The sequence below is a fragment of the Molossus molossus genome, unplaced genomic scaffold, assembly GCF_014108415.1.
Source record: "Molossus molossus isolate mMolMol1 unplaced genomic scaffold, mMolMol1.p scaffold_m16_p_12, whole genome shotgun sequence".
Lineage (NCBI taxonomy): Eukaryota > Metazoa > Chordata > Mammalia > Chiroptera > Molossidae > Molossus > Molossus molossus.
The window spans coordinates 75,733,587-75,752,752 of record NW_023425347.1 but is presented as its reverse complement, the minus strand read 5'-3'; the positions used below and the strand labels follow the sequence as shown (position 1 = coordinate 75,752,752).

Here is a 19,166-nt window from a genome sequence, read left to right as displayed (position 1 = left end):
TTGGCTTATCAACCAAATTGAACTGACAAGTGGGCCTGCAGTTTTTAAAAATGGGAAATTGCACTTAAAAACCTGGATTTCCCATTTCTTTTGGAGAAGATCTAGAAAAATGGGATTTGCTTTCTCACATAGCAATAACTTTAGGAGCTGAGTACCTGCTGTCTGGCTCATTCCTTAATCAGCCTATTTCCAAAATAGTGATTTCCAGCCTGCTTCAGTCATGTAGGCATATGAATTGGTAACCCGATTTACACTTTCTCTAAGTGATCTCAGCCAGTCTCATTTAAATACCATAAGATTTTAATATTTCTTTATTTTTTTCTTTATTGATTTTAGAGAGAGTGGAAGGGAGAGAGAGAGAGAGATAGAAACATCGATGAGAGAGAACATCGATTGGCTGCCTCCTGCATGCCCCGCACTGGGGATCTGGCCCACAACCTGGACATGTGCCCTGACTGGGAATCAAACTGGTGACTTCTTGGTGCATGGGTTGATGCTCAACCACTGAACCACACTAGCTGGGCTAAAATTTCTTCTTTTTTTAAAAAACAACAACAGCAAATGTTGAGTACCCACAATATGCCAGGAACTACTGTACCAGATTCTAGGGATACAGCATTGAATAAAACAAGTCACATTACCTTCTGCTGCTCTATGTCAATTATATCTCAACAATAATAAAAAAGAACTTCTAGCAAGGGGAGACACACAAAAGAGTGATAATGTAAAGTCATTTAATGTGGGGAAAAAAAGGAAAGAAAAGAGAGCAAGGAGTTATAGAAGCCTATTTTAGATAGGGTCATCAGGGAATGCCTCTCTGAGGTAATACTTGAACCTGAGTGAAATGAAAAAATAAAAAAAAGGAGGCAACCAATTGATGTGTCACCAATAAATGTCTTTCTCTCTCACATCGATGTTTCTCTCTCTATCTCTCCCTTCCACTCTGTCTGAAAATGAATGGAAAAATATCCTTGGGTGAGGATTTTAAAAAGAGAGAGAGAAAGAGAGAGAGAAACATTGATGTGAGAGGGACACATTGATTGGTTGCCTTCCACATGACCCCAACTAGGGCTGGGGACTGAACCGTAACCAACGTACATGCCCTTGACCAGAATTGAACCCAAGAATCTGACCCATGGGCTGACATTCTAACTGCTGAGCCAAACCAACCAGGGCTAAAAAGTAATATGTGCCATTGCTATGCATTTCCTTGTTTTAATATTTTTTTACTACTTGAGCCTTTGTTTTGTGTATTTTTAAAATGTATGGTATGGAATAATACAGTGCAATAATACAGAGTGGGACAAAAGTAGGTTCACAGTTGTTCATATAGAAAATAATACAATAATTAATAAACAATAATACAAGAATAAACTTTCATCTACTCGCAATTGTAAACCTACTTTTGCCTCACCCTGTATATTATGTCCTTTGCAATGTTCTCTCTTTTTAAAAAATTTTATTGGACATGCATTTATTTATTTATTTATTTTTCTTTATTGATTTTAGAGAGAGAGAGGAAGAAAGAGGGAGAAATAGAAACATCGATGACAGAGAACATCAAATGGCATCTCCTGCATGCCCCACACTGGGGATTGGGCCCACAACCTGGGCATGTGCCCTGACTGGGAATCAAACTGGCGACTTTTTGGTGCATGGGCTGATGCTCAACCATTGAGTCACACCAGCCGGGCTGGACATGCATTTTTTTGAAAATATGTTGTTATTGATTTTTTAGAGGGAGAGATAGAAATATCAAAGTGAGAAACATCAATCGGCTGCCTCCTGCATGCCCCCCACTGGGGATCAAGCCTGTGGGCATGTGCCATGACTAGGAATCGAACCGGGGCCCTCTTCGTCCAAGGGACGATGCTCGATCCACCAGAGGATATATCCCCTGCCTTGATTTTTAGATAGAGTGGAAGGGAGGAAAGGGACGGAGAGAGAGACACATTAATTGGTTGCCTCCTGCACTACCCCATCTGTGGCCAGGGATCAGATCTGCAACCCAGGTACATGCCCTTAACCAGAGTCGAACCTGAGATTTTGGTCCTTGGGCCAACGCTGCAATGTTTTTTTTATGTCACCAGAGGACTTTTTTTTTTTTTTGCATTTATCAGATAGAGCGGGAGGCAGGAGGGAGAGAGGGAAGAAGAGAGAGAGAGAAACATCAATGTGAGAGAGACACATCCAGTGGCCGCCACCCACATGACCCCAACCAGGGTCAGGGACAAACTGCAACCAAGGTACGTACCCTTAGTGGGAACCAAACCCAAGACTCTCTGGTTCGTGGGCCGACACTCTAACCACTGGGCCAAACTGGCCAGGTGCTTTATGTTTTCCATGTTTACTATGTTGATGTATGCAGTTTTCATTTATTAATTTAATGGCTGTATAACATTTCAGAGTGTGAATATACCATTATTTGTTTATCCATCTCTCTACTGTTGAACATTTAGGTTGTCTCCAATATTACTGTTATAAATAGTGCTTCAGTGAGTATCAGCAATATAATGGTTAATAGGCCAGTTCATGGAGCAGAGGAACTGGGACTGAATTCTAGGCACTATCACTTACTAGTTACTTCTTTGGGCTTATTACTTAAATTCTCCGTGACTGAGTCCGTGGCTGGGTAGCTTAGTTGGTTAGAGCATTGTCAGGTCAAAGTTGCAGGTTAGATTCCCGGTCAGGGCACATACAAGAATCAACCAATGAATGCTTAAAGAAATGGAACAACAAATCAATATTTATCTCTCTCTCTCAAATCAATAAATAAACTAAAAATAAATTATCTGTGCCACTCCTGAATTGTAAAATAAGGCTGTTATTAGTAGGATTAAATGAGTTAATATATGTAAAGAACCTAGAAAAGCACCTGGCTATTGACCATTATTAGGAATTGCTGAGTCACGTACATTTTCAATTTTATTAAATATTACACATTCTTCTCCTAAGTGATGTACAGTACCAATTTATACTTCCACCAGCATGAAGTTCCATTTTCCTAAATCCTAAAACATGGTACTATTTTAAAATTTCTGCCAGTCTGATGGATGTGGGATTGTATCTCATTTTATTTTGTATTTTGATAGTTATAGTGAAGTTAAATATATTTTCCTGGGTTTATTGGCCATTCAGATTTCCTTTTTGGTGAACTTTGTATAGCCTTTATCTATTTTTCTATTGGATTGCTTACTTCTTTTTCTTTTGATTTTGGGAACCTTTGTGGATCTCAATCCTTTGCTGGCTATATATGATATTGTCTAGTTTTTGGCTTGTCTTTACGTGCCATCTTTTAAAACTTATGTTATTACCGAAGTAACACATTTTAATGCAGTCAAATCTAACATTGTTTTTTCTTTATGGTCTGTGCTTTTTGGATCTTATCTAAAAAATTATTCCCCATTTTGATATCATAAGTAATTTTATCCTTCCTGAAATATATTTTGAGGTCTTTACTTCATCTGGGATTTATTTTTGGACATGATTTTTTAAGTAGAAATCTTATATTGCTTCCTTTTGGAAAAAGATGTCTCAGCGCCATTTAAGAGTTCATCCTTTCCCTTCTGGTTTGTGATGCCCCCTCTATAATAAATTACGTTCTCACAGAGCTAGTTTTCATTTCGGCCTCACAATCTTTGCTTCTTATTTTCCTTCTAGAGGATACTTTCCTTTAGGCTCTCCCCAGGGCTATCTTTCTCTCGATCTTTCGATCGTAGCTCAAATGTAATCCCTTTTATATCTTAGATTATGTCTAAAGATACGTCGGCTCGGTGACCCCATGACTGCAAAGGCTCCGGATGGACTGAGTTGTGCAGGAGTCTCTGGCCAGTTATTGTCAGGATGTTAGAGGACCGCCGACCGGGAGGCCGCCGAGAGGAGGGGCATCCCTAGTCCCAGTGACGGAATCCCACGGGCGCCGGCGTCGCCACGGTGCGCGTCACCACGCGCGGTACACCGGGGGCGGGGCCAGGGTTAAGTCACGTGGCTTGGTTGCCTACGCGCTGCTGGGCCGTGGGAAGATGGCGGACGGAAAGGGAGACGCCGCCGCCGCTGCCGCCGCCGGGTCTGGTGTTGAGGCTCCGGCGGGGGCCGGAGCCGGAGACCGAACCGAAACTGAGTCCGTGGCTCGGAGTCAGTGCCCCACATCTCCCGCGCCAGGAGCCCCGGGACTGCGACCGTGTCTGTGGCAGCTGGAGACAGAGCTAAGGGAGCAAGAGGTGTCGGAGGTCTCATCTTTGAACTACTGTCGGAGCTTCTGCCAGGTGAGGGGCTGACTGGTTGGCTGAGGGCAGCGGTGTGGGGAGGCCAGGGGAAGAGGCCCCGGATCCATTGCTGTAGCCGGGGCTGGACTGGAAGGCACTACCTCTGTGTTTTGCCGCGCCCCCGGGCCGGGAAGGCCCAGCTCGGAAACTCGACCGCTGGCCCCCCTCCGCCACTGCCCGACTTTAGCCACCGCCGGGGCGGGTTGCGCTGGGCCATACTAAGAGCTCCGAGGGCGCCGGCGGCTCCCTGGAAGGGCCGTGCCCTGTCGCTGTTGCCTGTGTCCCGGCTGGGTGGTTGGAGCGCCATTGCCCTCTGAGGGGTTGATTGCTCGTTTCTGCTAGGAGATCCTTTTTTGAGTAGAGTGCAGATATCCAAACTGGAAAACCTGTTTTTTCTTTTTCTGAATAATCCAGAGATATGTGTTGGGGCCAGAGACTCATCTTTGGAGTCAGCGTCTACTGGGTCTCTTAAAGGTGTGACAGTTCTTTGAAAGGTGTCTAGGGTTAGGGATTACGGAGCTAGTTGGTTGGTTTTTTGCGCCTTTTTAAAAAAAAAAACATTTAAGTCGTCCTTTCGACTCTTCTGTGTTCATTTGAGGATTTTGCTACCTTAAATGAGGCTGGTGAGCCTTGTAGTGGTTATTAGGATCTCTGAGTGGAAGAAAATCAAGAAAGATGTGGAGTGTGATCTCTTTTGGCAGTTGTATGACTATTTCTGTGCCATACTGGTTCTAACTTATGATTAGTATTTATCGGTATGTTTAATTTAGTCTTCTTCATCACTCTGAGATTTTTCTCAGTGTTTTCGAGCCCCTTATACATTTGAAGATATGCTATTATCCTTTCTACTTCTGTTATATCAGGTTTCAGAGCTACCCCTTTGCTCCTTATCTAGTATACCTTAGAGAATGTAAAATAATAGTACTTGGACTCTTAATGAATAGTTGACTGTGTTGAATAAATTGCGGTGCTTCAGACTTATTATTTTGGGGAACAGTTTGCTCTATTGGTCCGGAGGAGAATAAAAAATTGCCTTGCTTGGTTGCTTTTCTCCCTCTTGTCAACTGAGCCATAAGTGCCTCATCTCTGAATGGAATTTTGTCCTAATCTTTTCCATACATTGTATCACTCCAATTCTTATGTCTACAACGTGTAGCATTTCCCTGCACTATGAAGTGTTAAGCTGTACATAATTGTTCTTTGCTTCTTCACTAGTAATAATCATTTGTACTTACTACACACATCTATTCTACAAACTTTTACTGACACCATAGGATGGTGCCAGGCACTTTACAAAGTGCTGAGGAAACATGACTAAGACAGTACTTACCCTTAATGAACTTACAGTTGGGAGGAGATGGTAGAAATAACAGAATTTCCAATGCAGTTTTGGTAATGATGGGAAAGAAGGTGTTGTAGAGACGGTGGTGAGGGAAGAGCCCTCATGGGGCATCCTAATGGGAATGACAATTAACTAGTAAAAATAAATGAAACGATTAACTATAGAGTACAACATATGGTTAGAGGGAAGAAACTAGGAAAGGCCACTTTAGGGGTGATCAGGAAAGGCCCTATGCTGAAAATGTTAATGTTGTGTGTGCGTGTATGCTATGTATGTATAGCATTGCAGGAACACAGAATGCTTTGGGAAAACAAACTAAATGGAAAAGGAGTAGTGAAGAAGAGGGTAGGAGAATTGTGGGTTTGGAGTAAGACTTATAAGCTTGACTTGTCTTTTTAGAAAGATAATAAGAATGGATGTAACTAATCAAACTGAAGCTTGTCAGAGGATATTATACATATATTCTTTTTTTTTTTTCTGTCCTCACCTGAGGACACTTTTGCATTTTTCTTCAGATAGAGTAGGAGGGAGAGCGGGGAAAAGAGAGAGAGAAAAACATCGATGTGAGAGAGACACATCGACTGGTCACCACCCACATGACCCCAACCGGGGCTGGGGACAAACTGCAACCAAGGTACATGCCCCTCGCGGGAACCGAACTCGGGACTCTCTTGTCTGCAGGCCGATGCTCTAACCGCTGAGCCAAACCGGCCAGGGCTATACATATATTCTTAAAAAATATATTTTTTTTCTTTATTGATTTTAGAGAGGGGGAGAGAGAGAGATATCAGTGAGAGAGAGAACATCGATTGACCGCCTCCTGCATGCCTCCCACTGAGGATTTGGCCCACAACCTGGGCATGTACCCTGACCAGGAATCAAACCTGCAACCTCTTCATGCATGGGTCCACACTCGCCACTGAGCCACCCTGGCTGGGCCCTTTTTTTTTAAATCCTTACCTGAGGATATTTTTCTATTTATTTTCAGACAGAATGGGAGGGAGGGAAGAGGAGAGAGAGAGGTAGAGAGAGAGAGAGAGAGAGAGAGAGAGAGAGAGAGAGAGAAAGGTAGATAAATGCGAGAGAGACACATAGACTGATTGCTTCCTGACCAGGGCCGGGGACTGAACCGCAACTGAGGTATGTATGGTGCTCTTGACTGGAATCAAACCCGTGACTCCTTAGTCCACAGGCCTAAGCTCTAACCACTGAGCAAAACTGGCCAGGGCATATACATATATTCTTTATGCTAGTGCTTGCACCTCCAGTTCTATTTTAAATGAATCACTTAATGTCTTGAGTCTTGATCATAACCTAAAGATGTGAAGGTACAGAAAAATTTAATAAAGTACTTTGTAATTTGTCATTTCTATGATTTAAAAAAAATTGATTTTAGAGAAAGAGAGGAAGGGGGGAGAGAGAGAGGGAAACAGAACAAGAGAGAAACAGAAACATTCATCTGTTCTACTTATTTATGTATTCTTTGGTTGATTGTTGTATGTACTGTGTCCAGGCATGGAACCCGAAACCTTGGCGTATGGTGATGACGCTCTAACTGAGCTACCTGACCAGAGCTTTCTGTGATTTTTTATTTTTTGCCTAAAATTTTTTCCAATACATTTTTTGGACTAATAAATGAAATAAGAAAAGTTGTTTCTGTGATAGTACATTGTAGTAGAAAGCAGGTGGGATTGGGAGTTAGTTGGATCTTAATTGTGACTCTCCCAGTTTTTAGCTGATAACGTTGGGCAAAACTATGACTTTGAAATTATATTTTGCTTTCTGACCTTTATCTCCTGGCAATGCTTTATACACACGGTAGAAATAGACAGTTTATATATAATTCTTTACAATTTTTATCACAACATTTTGGTCACATTTTTTTCCCAGTAGCCCAGATAAAGTCAACTTAGTGTGTTCTTTCTCACCAGATACAGAAAAAAAATTTTTTTTTAACATTTTTAAAAAATTGATTTTGGAGCCCTGGCCAACTTGGCTCAATGGTTGGAGCATCGGCCTGCAGACCAGAGAGTCCCAGGTTTGATTCCCACTGGGGCATGTACCAAAAGAAAAAAGAAAAAAATGATTTTGGAGAGAGGAAGGGGCAGAAAGAGAGAGATATCTATGTGAGATAGAAATATGTATTGGTTGCCTCCCACACCATTACAACAGGAGATTAAACCAGCAACTTGAGTATGTGCCCTGACCAGGGATTGAACCCTAAACTTTTGGTGCATGAGACAACACTCCAACTGAGCCACCACGCCAGGACCAGAAAAAAAAATTGAATTTTATGATGAAGCAGGAAAAATGTCACCAACCATATTTGGTTTAATGGGTATTGGTTTTACACTTGAAAGGCAAAATAAGATTTATCCATCCTCTTAAGAAACACCGATTGTGTGTTTCCCTGATATTGCAATAAATACTGGAGATGGGAACCTGTCCACTAGGAGCATGCATTTTGTAAAGATAGGTATTAGCATTATATTATCATAAAGTCCTGACCTGTGCTGTCTGTGATGTTTAATTGCCACAAATATATTTTCCTCAGGTGTTTTGTTTAGAATCTCCTAAAGGCTTAGGTTGTGCCAAGTAGATTCCTCCTACAACAGATTGGAACGATATTCTCTCCATCTCTTACAGCACTTAAAAGAAATGGCTTTATTTTTGGAATTGCACCAGATCAAGAAATAAACTAACATATGAAAGATAGAGAAGCTTGCCTCATTCTGGGCATGTTTTCAATTTTCAGAAGTTTGTGAATATGATAAAAACAAAATTTCAGAAATAATAATAACTAAGAAAATAATACCTAGATTAAGTTGTAGTGAAACTTGTATTCAGTGACTGTGGGATATGTTGTTTTTTTTTCTTCTTTTCTGAAAATATTGTTTGTCAGACAGTGTGGGTAAAATAAACTCCAAACATTAGTCTTCCCTTTGTTTTGCTGAAAAATTGATGATATCCTCTTAAGTTTTTGTTATATTTTGGGAACCAAGATTCCTGAAGTTTTCCAACTGGTTGTTCTATTTGTAACACAAATTTTGAAGACTCTTAAAGTTGTCTTCAATAACAAGCTTGAAGTTATTGGGTGAGTGATTATACTTGAAGAATACCAAAGTAGTTTCATGAATACACCTTGTTTATGTGACACTTTTAGGTTCTACACCAACAGTAACATTTTTTTGTTGTTGTTGTTAATCCTCACCCAAGGATATTTTTCCATTGATTTATTTTTATTTTTATTTTTTATGAAGAGAGTGGAAGGGAGGGAGGGAGAGAGAAAAAACATCAGTGTGAGAGAGACACATCGAGTGGTTGCCTCCCACATGACCCAGACCAGGGCTGGGGATCAAACCCACTTTACAGTCCAGGTATGTGCCTTTGACTGGGAATCAAACCTGAGACCCTTTGGTCTGTGGGCAGACACTTTAACCGCTGAGCCAAACTGGGCAGGGCATAAAGCTTTTTTGCTAATCCTCATCTGAGGATATGTTTATCATAGATTTTAAAGAGAGGGGAGCCCTGGCCAGTTTCGCTCAGTGGTTAGAGCGTCGGCCTGCGGTCCGGAGAGACCCGGGTTCGGTTCCCGCTAAGGGCATGTACTTCGGTTGCAGTTTGTCCCCGGCCCTGGTTGGTCGTGCGGGTGGCAGTCACTCGATGTGTCCCTTCACATCGATGTTTCTCTTTCTGTCTCCCTTCCTCTCTCTCCCTCCCACTCTATCTGTACAAAAAATGGAAAAATATCCTCGGGTGAGGATAAAAAAAAATAAAAATAAAATAAAGAGAGGGGAAGGGGAGGAGGGAGGGAGGGAGAAAGAAAAAAGAAAAGAAAAGAAAAGAAAAGAAAAGAAAAGAAAAGAAAAAAGCAAAGAAGGAAAAAAAGAATGACACATTATTGGTTGACTCCCATAGGTGCTCCTACTGGGGATTGGACCCACAGCCTATGTGCCCTGACCAGGAATTGAACCTGAAACCTTTTGGTGTAAGGGAAGACACTCCAACCAACTGACCCACCTGGCCAGGGAGACTTTGTAAATTTTTAATGGTTAAAATAAATAAGTACTTTATATATGTATTTCAGTTTTCCTAGACAAGGGATTGAATACAAAGGGCTAAGTCAGATAGGCACAGTGGCTTCACCATTTATGTAAACTAGTTGTATGACCTTAGGCATGTTATTTTTTTAGACCTTAGTTTTCTCATTTGCAAATGGAATAATAATAATACTTATTGTTCTCTATGTAAATACATTGTTAATGTGGACTAAATAAGACAATCTCCATAGAAAAACTAGTGCCCTCAGAATTGTCTGAGGTTTTCAGATTTCTTAGCCTTGTAATACAAAGCCTTTACAACCTAGCCCACAGTTTACTTTTCAGCTCTTACCTAGGCAGTCCCATTATTCCAATCTCTTTAATTTATTCAAGGGTATTTGGAGTCCATGGATCAAAGTGTGATCTTAGTTACTCCTGTGATTAAAATTTTGCCTGTGAATTTTCAAGTGCATTATTTTGGGAAATATCTTAATTTTCATCAATTCAAGATCCAAGACATGTATTAGGTTTTCAGTAAGTATTTACCAACTGACTGACTGATCCCCAAAAAGACAGAATTACTTGAATGAGATCCCAGGTCAACTCTGGCCAGCTTGGCTTAGCTTTTACAGCAGGCCCAAAGGGTCTTTAGTTTGATTCCCGGTCAGGGGCACGTACCTGGGTTGTAGGTTTGATTCTGGCCCGGTTCGGGCGTGTGGGAGGCAACCGGTGGATGTGTCTCTTTCACATTGTTTCTCTCCCCCCACCCCTCCCACTCTGTCTAAAAATCAATGGAAAAATATCCTTGGGTAAGGATGAATAAAAAACAAACAAACAAAATCTCAGGTCATTAAGTATTCTTCTATCTTTCTCTCTTATTGTGCTGTTCTAGTTTTTTGCATGGCAAATGTTCTTTCTTCGGGGCCCAGTGCAGATGTCACGTCCTCTGGGAAGTTTTGTGATTTCACTAAATACATTTCCTCTTAGTTGTGTTCTTTTGATACCTTGTACATACCTATGTTTTTTTTTTTTTTTAAATGTATTTTTATTGTTGAGAGTGTTACGGATGTCCCCCATTTTCCCCCTTCCTCCCCCTCCACCTAGCTCCTGCTTTTCCCTCTGAGATCTGTCAGTCTGTTCTATGCCCATGTCTCTGGACCTATTTTGTTCATCAGTTTATTTTGTTCATTAGGTTCCACATACATATAAGTGAGATCATGTGGTATTTGTCTTTCTCTGACTGGCTTTTGTTTAGCATAATATTCTAGGTCCATCCATGCTATCTCACAGGGTAAGAGATCCTTTTTTTACAGCTGCATAATATCACATTGTGTAAATGTATATCTGTGGTTTTAACTTGTTTTTCTTGTCACTGTTTCAGTTCAGGTTTCATAATATCCTCTTCACTAATCTCCCTTGCCTTTTAAAAAAAATCCTCACCTGAGGGTATTTTTTTTTGATTTTTAGAGAAAGAGGAAGGGGAGGGGGAGAGAGAGAAACATTGATGTGAGAGATAAACATTGATTGGTTGCCTCCCATACGCTCCCCAACCAGGGATGGAACCCAAAACCTAGGTTTGTGCCCTGACCGGGAATCAAACCCGAAACCTTTAGTATATAGGACTATGCTCCAAGCAAGCCATTTGGCCAGGGCTCCCTTGCCTTCTGACTGGCCTTATCTACAAACCATTTTGGTGTTCTTTCTGAATTTTAAATATAATCTTATTAGTCACTTTATTCCAGAAAATTCTTCATTGGTTTCTTGCCCCAAAGGCAAGGTAAAATTTAGACTCTTCAGCCTGGTATACAAAGGCATTTAGAACCTCTCCAGCTCCCACCTTTCCAGCTTCTTCTTTTTTTGGTCCACTTTTACCTTATCACTCAGGCTGCCTGATTAACTTCAGGGTTCTCCCTTCTCCATCTGCCTATTTATCTTTAAGACCTGGCTGAAATAGTAACAGTCTTTCAGAGCTGTGTTTTGATTTCAGCTGGCTGAATGAAGAGGTCTTTTCAGTTAGTATACTCCAATACCATCTTATACATAAATTAGGTGCCAGAATATTGGTTTCCATGTTTGTCTCTTGTATTAACTAGTAAGCCAACAAAAATGTGGTTCTTGTTTAGTCTTTTTTATATGCTTTGTACCTAGCAATTACTACAATGCTGGGCATATAAAATTAATTTGTTGAATGAATTACATTGTAGGAACTTCGTGATAATACTCAAAAGGAACACCTACTGTAAAATCTAGTATGTTAAAAAGCAATTTTACCATAAGAAATTACTTATATAATATAAGGAATAGGCTAGGAGATTTTGATCATTTCTTGGAGACATTACTCATCAACTTAGCTTACATTCCTATAATAATGTACATATTTACATGTGTGGAAAGAAGGGTAGTGTTGATGGAGGGAGACAATGGGAGGCATTATAGTATTGAGGAAGAATTAGCAGCCTAATAGGCAGCAGCTTAGAAATGTTGAGATGGGGGAGGATTAGTTTTCCTAATTCCTTCAAGTTTATGGCCATGAAGACCCTTGAGGTTTACTTCTTCCATTTAGTTTTAAAGATTTTTAATGCATTAGCTTTTCATCTGTGCTGCCTTCCCTTGGGAGATGTCTAAATAGAAACTAGATGACAGGTAGTTATAATAACAAAAATTAGCTTTGCAGTGCATATGACCAAAACATATTTTAAATGGGACCTGTGAAGCATTGGGAACTTGGGGTGCAGTTATTTACTGTGGTACCATCCAGTCTCTTGCTGTATACTGTGCCCCCACAGTAATTTCTGTGTCTACCTGTTGATCATGCTTTTCTGAACAATGTTAACAAAAAAATCTAAATAGAAAGTACCACTTACTTCAAGACTGTAAAGGCATTAGTAAACTAAAATGTGCTTTGTTTTCATTCAGTTCTAGATACCTGTTACCTCTCTCAGGGGCCTTTCTTAACTCTCTTATCTAAAACAGCATTTCTCCATCTTCTTCCAACTCCTTAACTGTTTTATACTTCTTCAAGTCACAAACTGCTATCTGGTATGTCTGTCTTCCCGCCTAGAATGTAAGCATGTGAGGCTGTTGACAGTTTTGTTTACCCAGTGCCTAGAATTGTTCCTGGCACTTAATGGGTACTCATCAATATTTATTGATCTTTCATCTCCTCCGTTCTTAAATTCCTGACCAGACTTTTTGAGGGTAACAGCAGGTCTTACCTGTCTTTATCAAGAAACAAGGAATTTTTTTTTTTTTTGTCAAGTTTATGCTGCTTCCCAGTAGGAATAAAATCGTATTTTTTGTATCTTGATTACTTGAGCTGAACCTATGTTTTATGTTTTCTAAGAACTTTCCATGGTTACTTATATTCCACAAATATTTAAAGTAATGATTTTTTTCCTACTAGGTTTGCTTAGCAAGATTTAAGCGTTTATTTTGTATGTAATTGACACCATACTTACTGGAAAACCTGAACAAGATGGTATAAAGAAACAGATTCTAAAACTTTCATTGCTGACATAAAGCCAATATACAAACAATTATATAAAAAATTAGAGGGACTATTTAAGTTACTGAGTATCTTTTATGTGCTAAGCACTCAGGCAGGTGGTATTATTTTCATTTTACAGGTAGAAAACTGAGGCCTGCAGAAATTAAGTAACTTTCCCAGGGTCACATAGTTTGTAAACTGTGGCAAAGTCTTCAGTCTCCAGAGTCCTTGCTATTTTTCCTATATTGGCATTTCCTAAACTGTGTTTTGTTCTTATACATATACACACACACACCTATATGTATGTATTTCTTGAAATAAGGATTGTGTTCATAGCCATTGGGATAATGTTGGGATAAATGTTTTCTAATGCGTCTTTTATATGTTAAGATGCATTGTGAGTCTCCTAGAGAGGTATTAAGTGTTGTACATAACAGCATTTGACAAATTTACCAGGTTCAAACATTTAACATTTTGCCTTGTTCTAAACCATTCCAGCATAAAATTACATGCTTTTCTTTTATTATAGCAAAGCAAAACACTATGAAGAGTTGATTATGTTTCTACACAGCACTGAATTTCGATTCCATAGTTCCAGCCTAATATGTCAATGTGAGCTTTCTATGAAAAAATTTCCTCCAAAGTTTTTGCAGGTTTTGTTATTGTCCTATATGAAAATATTTTAATATATTATAATTTTTGGAAGTTCAGGATGAATTATATTTTAGATATATCTTGATTTCAAATTTATTCAGGTATACCAATATTTCTGCAACATAACTAGCTTGGGAGTGACTGATGTATCTCTCTGTCTTCATCACTGTTGTGTTATATCTGATTTTTCTAATGTGTGTTTTTTTTTTAGTACTTTTGTGTGTGTGAGTGTATGGGAGCGGGGGGATCTAGAAACGTATTGTGCTGATATTTGAGTTCATAGTATTTTTTACTCCCAAGGAAATAACCTCAGTTTGTCATATTAGCCAGCACAATAATGCTTTATTAATATGGGCATTTAATAAGAATTATTACCATACATGATAGAAGAAATGGTCTAGTTTGGAAATTGCATTTTTATGCTATATGGTTGTATAGCCGTGTGTGTGTGTGTGTGTGTATACATTTTTGAATCCTTACCTGAGGATGTTTTTCCATTGTTCGTTTGTTTTTAGATAGAGTGGGAAGGGGAGAGAGAGAGACAGACAGACAGACATCAGTCAATGTGAGAGAGACACATCGATTGGTTGCTTCCCTCCCTTATGACCCCAACTGGGGCTGGAGAACGAACCTGGTATTCTTTGGTCCACTAGCCGAGCTCGGTTCCAGCTGCTGAGCCAAACCGTCCAGGGCTGTATAAATATATTTTTATTTGTGATTTCATTTTCTTCAATTTGCTTTTTTTATATGTATATTAAAATATACTAGTTATCGCCCTGGCCGGTTTGGCTCAGCGGTTAGAGCATCGGCCCGTGGTCCGGAGAGACCCTGGTTCGTTTTCCGCTAAGGGCACGTACCTTGGTTGCAGTATGTCCCCAGCCTGGGTTGGTCATGCGGGTGGCAGCCCCTCGATGTGTCCCTTTCGCGTCGATGTTTCTCTCTCTCTCTCTCTCTCTCTCTCTCTCTCCCTCCCTCCCACTCTATCTGAACAGAAAATGGAAAAATGTCCTCGGGTGAGGATAAAAATAAAAAAATATATATACAAGTTATCTTAAAATCATAAAACTATATATATACTTTGTTTTTGACTCCAGTTAATGCATGCTCATTCTGAAAGCTTAAGACAAGATGTTTAAATGCATAAAGCATAAAGTGAAAGGACCATGTAATCTCATTGTTAATAGCTTGTTGAAGTTACCTGATTTTTGGAAAAATAAATGTGTGTGTGTGTGTGTGTGTGTGTGTGTGTCTGTAAAATTTTAATTGCCCAAGAAATTCAGAATATATTCTAACTGTAAAAAATCAGAACAATGTAAAATAAGAGAGAATAAAAGAAGAAAACTGTCACAGACACTTATACTCGATTACTACATTTTTCTAGGTTAACAATTTGGGGTGTATACTTCAATAATTTTTCTATATGATATGTATATATATGTACATTTTTAGAGAAATAATGTTAAACTTATATACGAAAACTTGCTTATTTCATTCAGTGTATTATACCTGTCTTTCCATGTGGAATACATATTTACTACATTAAAAAAAATAACTGCATAGTATCCATTGACAACTGCATTGATTTAAAATTCTGTCAGTGGCAAAACTTTCAACACTCTTAAATTAAAAAAAAATTTTAAACTATAAAAGCAATGTTCAAGGCAAAATATATAATGCTACAGAAGGTTTAAGGGAAAAGTAAAAGCCCCCTTCTGCCCTCAATTCCTCCAGTCACTCCCTAGAAGAGTTAACAGTCTCTTGTGTATTCTTCTTTTTTTTTTTTTTTTAATTCTCACCCGAGGATATTTTTCCATTTATTTTCAAATAGAGTGGGTGGGAAGGGGAGAAAGAGAAAGAAAGAAACAGAAACATCAATGTGAGAAAGATAAATTGATTGGTTGCCTCCTGCATGATCCCGACCAGGGCCGGGGACCGAATCTGGAACCCAAGTATGGCACTTAATCCAGAATTGAACTCATGACCCTTTGGTCCACAGGTTGATGCTGTAGCTGCTGAGCCAAACCTTCCAGGGCTGTTTTAACTTTTTTTTTGGACATGTTTTTACTTTTAAAAAATGTTATTAGTTAAAAGTTACCAAAATTTGATTGTGTCTAATTATCAAGTATGACCATGTAATCTTGAGATTATTCTATACTGCTTTGAGGTTGTTAAGAAGCAGAACATATCATATAGTTAGTTGGATCCTAACCTGAAGCCATTAGATTGTATGGTACAATTTAGTGATTGATTGTTGTGAGAGATTTGTCAGTGTACTGATTTCCAACATTTATTGATCTTTTTATATATATTTCTTATCAGTGCTATTAGATAAATCATAGTTGGATAACTGGAAATAGTACTTTTCATTAGTTTTTTCTTGTATTGTTATCTTTATATGTTTTGAAATAAAGTGCCACTGGTTGGATGTATGACCTTGGGCCAAATTTGGGACCTCAAATTGCCACTTAAATGAAATGATCTCTAAGATTCTATTCTCCGATATTATACAGTTCTATTGAAAAACACTCACTAAAGATTATTTTCTAAGTTATCTCCAAACATTGTCTTGTGCATTCTACTGAAATAAATGAATGTACTGTGTTTTATTTATTTAGTATCAATATATAAATTATAAGCAAATGCAGAAAAATATAAAAGGTATGATATTTTTTAAAACAAATTTAAATAAAAATATTAATATTATATTCTGTTCCCTGGTGGGTTATTATTTATCTCTCTAGAGTAAATGCCCATCCCAATGGAAATTACTGTACTAATTTGAACTGAGATTATTTGTTTACATTAATTGTTATGCTCACTATTCTTAACTAGGCTTTTACCTTCATAGTGAAATCTTGCTTTCAGTGTTTAAAGGAGTTAGTAAACGAAAATGTTAAATCTAGAGCAAATTATCTCATAAAGTTTAATAGTAAATGTGGATAAAACATTGCATTTGATCAGTCTCATGTTTTATTGTCTCCTGAACATATGCAGTAGAAAGTAGATTTGAAATGAGGAGATTTCACATTAAATGATCATTCCAACACTTTTGTAACCTTAAACCTTGCCTTGGATCAGTATTCTTGTTTATAATATTTGGGGTAATAGAAAGCTACCCCAATTAAGATCAAATGGGACAGTGTAACACTGCCCTTAGCATAGGTTTTTTTTTTTTTGTTTTTTTTTTATCCTCACCCGAGGACATTTTTCCATTTTTTTGTTCAGATAGAGAGAGAGAGAGAGAGAGAGAGAGAGAGAGAGACATCGACGTGAAAGGGACACATCGAGTGGCCGCCACCCGCACGACCAACTAGGGCCGGGGACAAACTGCAACCGAGGTACATGCCCTTAGCGGGAACCGAACCCGGGTCGCTCTGGACCGCAGGCCGACGCTCTAACCGCTGAACCAAACCAGCCAGGGCTAGCATAGGTTTTAATAGCAGATATATAATGTGTCAGTTTCCTTGTTTACTTTCTGTCCTGAATATTGTTTTAAATAAGTATTTCATATAGAGCAGCTGTACACCATTTTTCCTGTCAATAGACAAGTCATTGAAGGAAAAACGAAGAGCATTGCTAACTTAGTGTTAGAGAGCCTGTGATGAGTTTTATAGACTGGAAGTTTAATTTACAGTGAATTTCTTTTCTTTCTTTTTTTTTTTTTAATTATTCCTCACCCGAGAATACTTTTCTGTTTATCATCAGACAGAGTGGGAGGGAGGGAGAGAGAGAGAGAGAGAGAGAGAGAAACATCGATATGATAGAGTCACATCGAATGGTTGCCTCCTGCACGACCAGGCCAGGGCCTGGATGAATAGCAACCGAGGTACTTGCCCTTGGCTGGAATCAAACCTGCGACTCATTGGTCCGTAGACCGACGCTCTAACCACTGAGCCAAACTGGCCAAGGCTACAGTGAATTTCCATTACATTGAAACAATATGGATGCCCTTTGGGGTTTATAGTGTGTATAATGGATTTGACCTGTTGCAACCAACAGATCATTCTATATAAAATATTTTTTATTCATTTGACTATTATTTTTTGGTACGTGCCCCTAGTGCAAACCGAACCCGGGACTCTCTGGTTCGCAGGCTGACACTCCAACCGCTGAGCCAAACCGGCCAGGGCTTGACTATTGGTTTTTAACTTGGTTTATTGTTTGGGATTTAAATTATATATTTTCTTGAAATATGCATATATCAAAAGTAATTTGAATTTGTAACACATTGTATTTGAGTCCCTGGGGAAAAGATGGCTGGCCATCCATGTTTTCATAAAATCATAGAATCTTTTGTTTGGAGGAAGGATTATAGAGGTTATCTAACCCATTATCTTTCCAGCTTAAAACTTTAAAGGGGAATATTCCCTCTTAGTCTATGATGTTAGCTGAGGATCAGAATGGGTTATAATTTCAGTAAAGTTCTGAACTTTGACATACTTACTTACGCCAACAAAATTCAGGACTAGTGTATCATTGTGATTTGATGTGAACACCCTTCTAAAATGTATGATCTAAGTATTTTCTTTTTAAAATTTCTACAACTGCAATTTGGTCAACATGCTACTCTCTACCTTTTACAGGGTTTGAATGAAGCAGTGAGATTTAAAAAACATGTTTTTGTTGCCCCCCCCCCCTTTTTTTAAGATAGGAAGGGAGAGAGAAAAATCAGTGTGAGAGAGAAACATTGATCAGCTGCCTCCAGAATGCCCCCCACTGGGGATTGAGCCTGAAATCCAGGCATGTGCCCTGACTGGGAATTGAACCCGGATCTCTTAGTCCTTGGGACGATGCTCAATCCACATTGATGATGTTCTCTACCTCTCTCTTCCTCCCTCCCTTCTCCCACTCTGTCTGAAGATAAATGGAAAAATACCCTTAGGTGAGGATTAAAAAAATCAATTACAAAATCTTAAAAATAAATGAAGTAGAAGAAAAGAAAGAATAAAAACTAGAGCAAAAATCAAAGTAAGAAAAACAGTGGAGAAAACTAGTAAACAAAAATCCAGTTCTTTGTAAAGATTAATTAATTAAAAAGCTTGTTGGTTTGATTCCTGGTTAGGGCACATGACAGGGTTGCAGGCTTGATTACCCGGTAGGGGGCATGCAGATGACAGCAAATGGGTGTCTTGGTCTCACATCAGTCTTTCTCTCCCTCTTTCTTCCTCTCTCTCTAAAAAAGTCAATTAAAAAAATTTAAAAATAGAAAATGAGATGAAGCTAGAAAGCATAGTTAAATTCCTTGACAGAATCAGTATCTAAAAATAATTTTGGGCCCTGGCCGGTTTGGCTCAGCGGTTAGAGCATTGGCCTGCAGTACAGAGAGACCTGGGTTCGGTTTCCGCTAAGGGAACATACCTCGGTTGCAGTTTGTCCCC

The 19,166-nt window shown here is 39.1% G+C and overlaps 1 protein-coding gene across 1 annotated transcript in view; it reads left to right on the top strand.

Annotated features, from left to right (window-relative positions):
- The first annotated feature begins 3,997 nt into the window (after nucleotides 1-3,997).
- The window catches only part of RLF (RLF zinc finger), a 90,168-nt gene continuing 74,999 nt past the window's right edge, over nucleotides 3,998-19,166 (top strand). The window contains exon 1 of the mRNA XM_036255547.1: nucleotides 3,998-4,265. Coding sequence (XP_036111440.1) covers nucleotides 4,023-4,265 — 243 coding nt within the window. The 5' untranslated portion in view covers nucleotides 3,998-4,022. The remainder of the gene's footprint in view (nucleotides 4,266-19,166) is intronic.